The sequence below is a fragment of the Onychomys torridus genome, chromosome 1, assembly GCF_903995425.1.
Source record: "Onychomys torridus chromosome 1, mOncTor1.1, whole genome shotgun sequence".
Classification (NCBI taxonomy): domain Eukaryota; kingdom Metazoa; phylum Chordata; class Mammalia; order Rodentia; family Cricetidae; genus Onychomys; species Onychomys torridus.
Window position 1 is genome coordinate 7,473,326 of NC_050443.1, and position 3,257 is coordinate 7,476,582.

A 3,257-nucleotide genomic window follows, 5' to 3' on the forward strand; every position below is an offset into this window, starting at 1 on the left:
AAAGGCTGGAGAGGTGGCTCAGCATTTGAAAACACTGGCTGCTCTTCCAGAGGATCCAGGTTCGGTTCTCATCTCCCACATCTTGACTCACAGCCCTCCATAACCTCCAGTCCCAGGGGAACCAGTGTCTTCTTCTGTACTCCTTGGGCACTAGAGGCATGTGGTGCACAGGAAATAAAAATAAATGAACCTTTAAAAAGTTTAAAAAAATAGTACCGGGAGGCCATAGGCATAAGATCTCCTGGAGCGGGAGTTAGAGACAGCTGTGAGCCTCCATGTGGGTGCTGATGATTGAATTTGGATTCTCTAGAAGAACAGCCAGTTGTTCTCTTAATCACCAAGCCATCTCTCCAACCACTCAGTTTAATTTTTTAAAAAAGAGTTTAGTTTGCTTGACTTGATTTTAATTTATTAATTGAGACAAGATGTCACAAAATGCAGGCTGGCCTAGAATTTGCCATGTCCTGGAGGATGACTTTGACCTTGGATCCTTCTGTGTCCATCTCCTGAGGGCTGGGATTGCTGTTGAGTACCACCATGCCCAGCTTAGTGGTGCTGACATAGAATCCAGGATGTTTGCATAAGCCAGGCAAGCACTCTACCTACTGAGATACATCTCCAGCCCGTCAGTTTAATCTTTTAAGAAAGGAAGATTTGTGAGCATGGAGGATGGCTAAATTGGTAAAGAACTCACATTATAAGCATGAGGACCCAAGTCAGTGTCCTCCACACCCACGTAAAAAGCCAGATGTGATAGCGAGTACCTGTAATCTTAAGCACTGGGGAGGTGAAGACAGGAAGTGCTTGGAGGTTGCTGGCCAGCTAGTTTTGTTAGTCAGTGAGCTCCAGGTTCAGTGAGTGACCCTGCCTTTTTTTTTTTTTTTTTTTTTTTTTTTTGGCTCTGGCTGTCCTGGAACTTACTCTGTAGACTGAGCTGTCCTTGAACTCACAGAGATCTACCTGCCTCTGCCTCCCCAGTGCTGAGATTAAAAGTGTGTGCCACCACCAGCCAGCATGAGAAACACTGTATTAAAAAAATAAGGTAGAATACAACAGAAGAAGATACCTAATGTTGACTTCTGGCCTCCCCAGTCTGGTGGGGCATCCATCCATACATACATGTGTACACACACATGTGACACCTTCCATATCTGCCTACATTCATAAAAATAAATTAATAAAGCCCCTGGATTCACTGGCAGCTGTAATCAAGCACAGTAATATCACTGTTTTTCTCTTCCAGGACACAACCTGGATCTCCATAAACATGGCACAAATGACTGTTGATGATATGGTCCTTAAGGTTGTGTTCCTGCTGCAGGTGGGCACAGGCCTTCTGGCAAACACTTACCTGCTCTTCATGCATAGCTCCATCCTTTTCACAGAGCACAAACCAAAGCCTACAGACCTCATTCTGTCTAATGTGGCCGTGGCCAATTCCTTTGTTCTTCTCTCCAAGGGAGCACAGCAAATTATGGAAGATATGGGACTTGTGCGTGCCCTGGAAGGTTCTGGGTGTCAGGTCTTCTTTTACTTCCATAGGGTGTCTCGAGAACTTTCGCTCTGCACCACCAGCTTGCTGAGCGGCTTTCAGGCAGTCACGGTTAGCCCCAGGCATGGGGTGTGGACAGGGCTCAGGCGCTGGGTTTCTAGGCATATTGGCTGCTCCTGCCTCTTCTGCTGGACTTTCAATCTGACTATCAGCACCATCTCTCCCATTGAGATAAAAGTCTTCTGGGATAATAGTAGTGATTCCTCAATGGGGAATGGCATCGCTTGCCAGTATGTGGTTGCCATGTCTGGATTGTATGCAATCCCGTTATCCATTCTGGGTGCCCTGTTGATGACACTTATGGTGGTAGCCAGCATGTACATGGTGTGTCTCCTACACAGACACCACCACAGGGTCCAACATATTCGAAGTTGCAGCCTCAGCCTCACCTCCAGGACCTCTCCAGAGATGAGGGCCACTCACAGCATCCTGCTCTTGGTGGTTGGCTTCATCCCCTTTTACTTCCTCAATTCAATCTACGTATTTTATGGTAGGAAATCATTTAGCTCCTACTTGTGGCTGCAGCCCTTCCTGAAGTTTCTTGCTGCATGTTTCCCCTCCCTGAGTCCCTTGGTGCTAATTTTCCAGAACCCCAGAACTCTGAGCTCCTGCTTTTAGATCCTGGAAATGTCCAACCTGATTGCTGATCCATGGATGAACATCCGTCACCTCTCACAAGTCCTCCTCCTCCCTTCAATCTTTCATAAGAACCCGTGAGTTCATGTTGTTTGTTGTGGAGGACCTGGAAGGCCTGTCGAGAGAGGCCCTTAAACCAAGACATGAGGACAAACACCAGTAGTTTTAAACCCATGATGCTCCGAAAAACAATAGTTCAGTGTCTTTTAAAATTTTATTTTTATGTCATGGTTTAAAAATTCTTACTGTTTGACAATAGATGAATGTGTTTATATAATAAATTTCAGGCTGTGTGTGGTGGCACACACCTTTAATCCCAGCACTCAGGAGCCAGAGGTTGGCAGATCTCTGTGAGTTCAAGGCCAGCCTGGTCTATAGCACAGCAAGTTCCAGGACAGCCAGGGATACATAATAGACTGTTTCAAAAAGCCGAAATAAATAATAAATTTAAGTCATTTTTCTCCCTCACTTCTCTTTCTCCTCTTCTTCCTTCTCCCCTGGAGCCCTTCTTAGCAAGTCTACCTCTTCCCCTCTTCCACTTCTTGTTTGTGTGGCTCACTGAGCTTAATAAGAGTTTCTTGGGGTTGGGGATTTAGCTCAGTGGTAGAGTGCTTGCCTAGCAAGCGCAAGGCCCTGGGTTCGGTCCTCAGCTCAAAAAAAAAAAGTTTCTTTTTAAAAAGGTGTGTGTGTGTCTGTGTGTGTGTGTCTGTGTGTGTGTGTCTGTGTGTGTGTCTGTGTGTACATGTGCCGGTGCTAGTGGAGGCCAGAGCATGGGAGCCTTGGAGCTAGAGTTATAGACAGGTGTGAGCTGTGCTCTATGGTGGGTTCTGGGAACCCAGCTCAGGGCCTCTATAACAGTAGATGCAGCAGCAGTAGCAGCAGCACTCATGTAGTAAGTGTAATGGTAATAAAATGTCTAATACAAAATTAGAATTTTGTTTGTGGTTCTGAGAATAAGAAGGCCTCATGAATGTCAGGCAAGCTCTTTACCATTGAGCCATAACTTCAGTCCTACAAAATTGGAGCTTAAGTGCCAGAAAAACTTCTCAGCAACTTCAGTTCAATTGAA

The 3,257-nt window shown here is 45.7% G+C and overlaps 1 protein-coding gene across 1 annotated transcript; it reads left to right on the forward strand.

Annotated features, from left to right (window-relative positions):
• The first annotated feature begins 1,267 nt into the window (after positions 1 to 1,267).
• LOC118583003 (vomeronasal type-1 receptor 1-like) lies at positions 1,268 to 2,170 on the forward strand. Its single transcript, XM_036186243.1, has one exon. The coding sequence runs from the start codon at positions 1,268 to 1,270 to the stop codon at positions 2,168 to 2,170; it is 903 nt and encodes a 300-aa protein (XP_036042136.1).
• Positions 2,171 to 3,257: the final 1,087 nt, after the last annotated feature.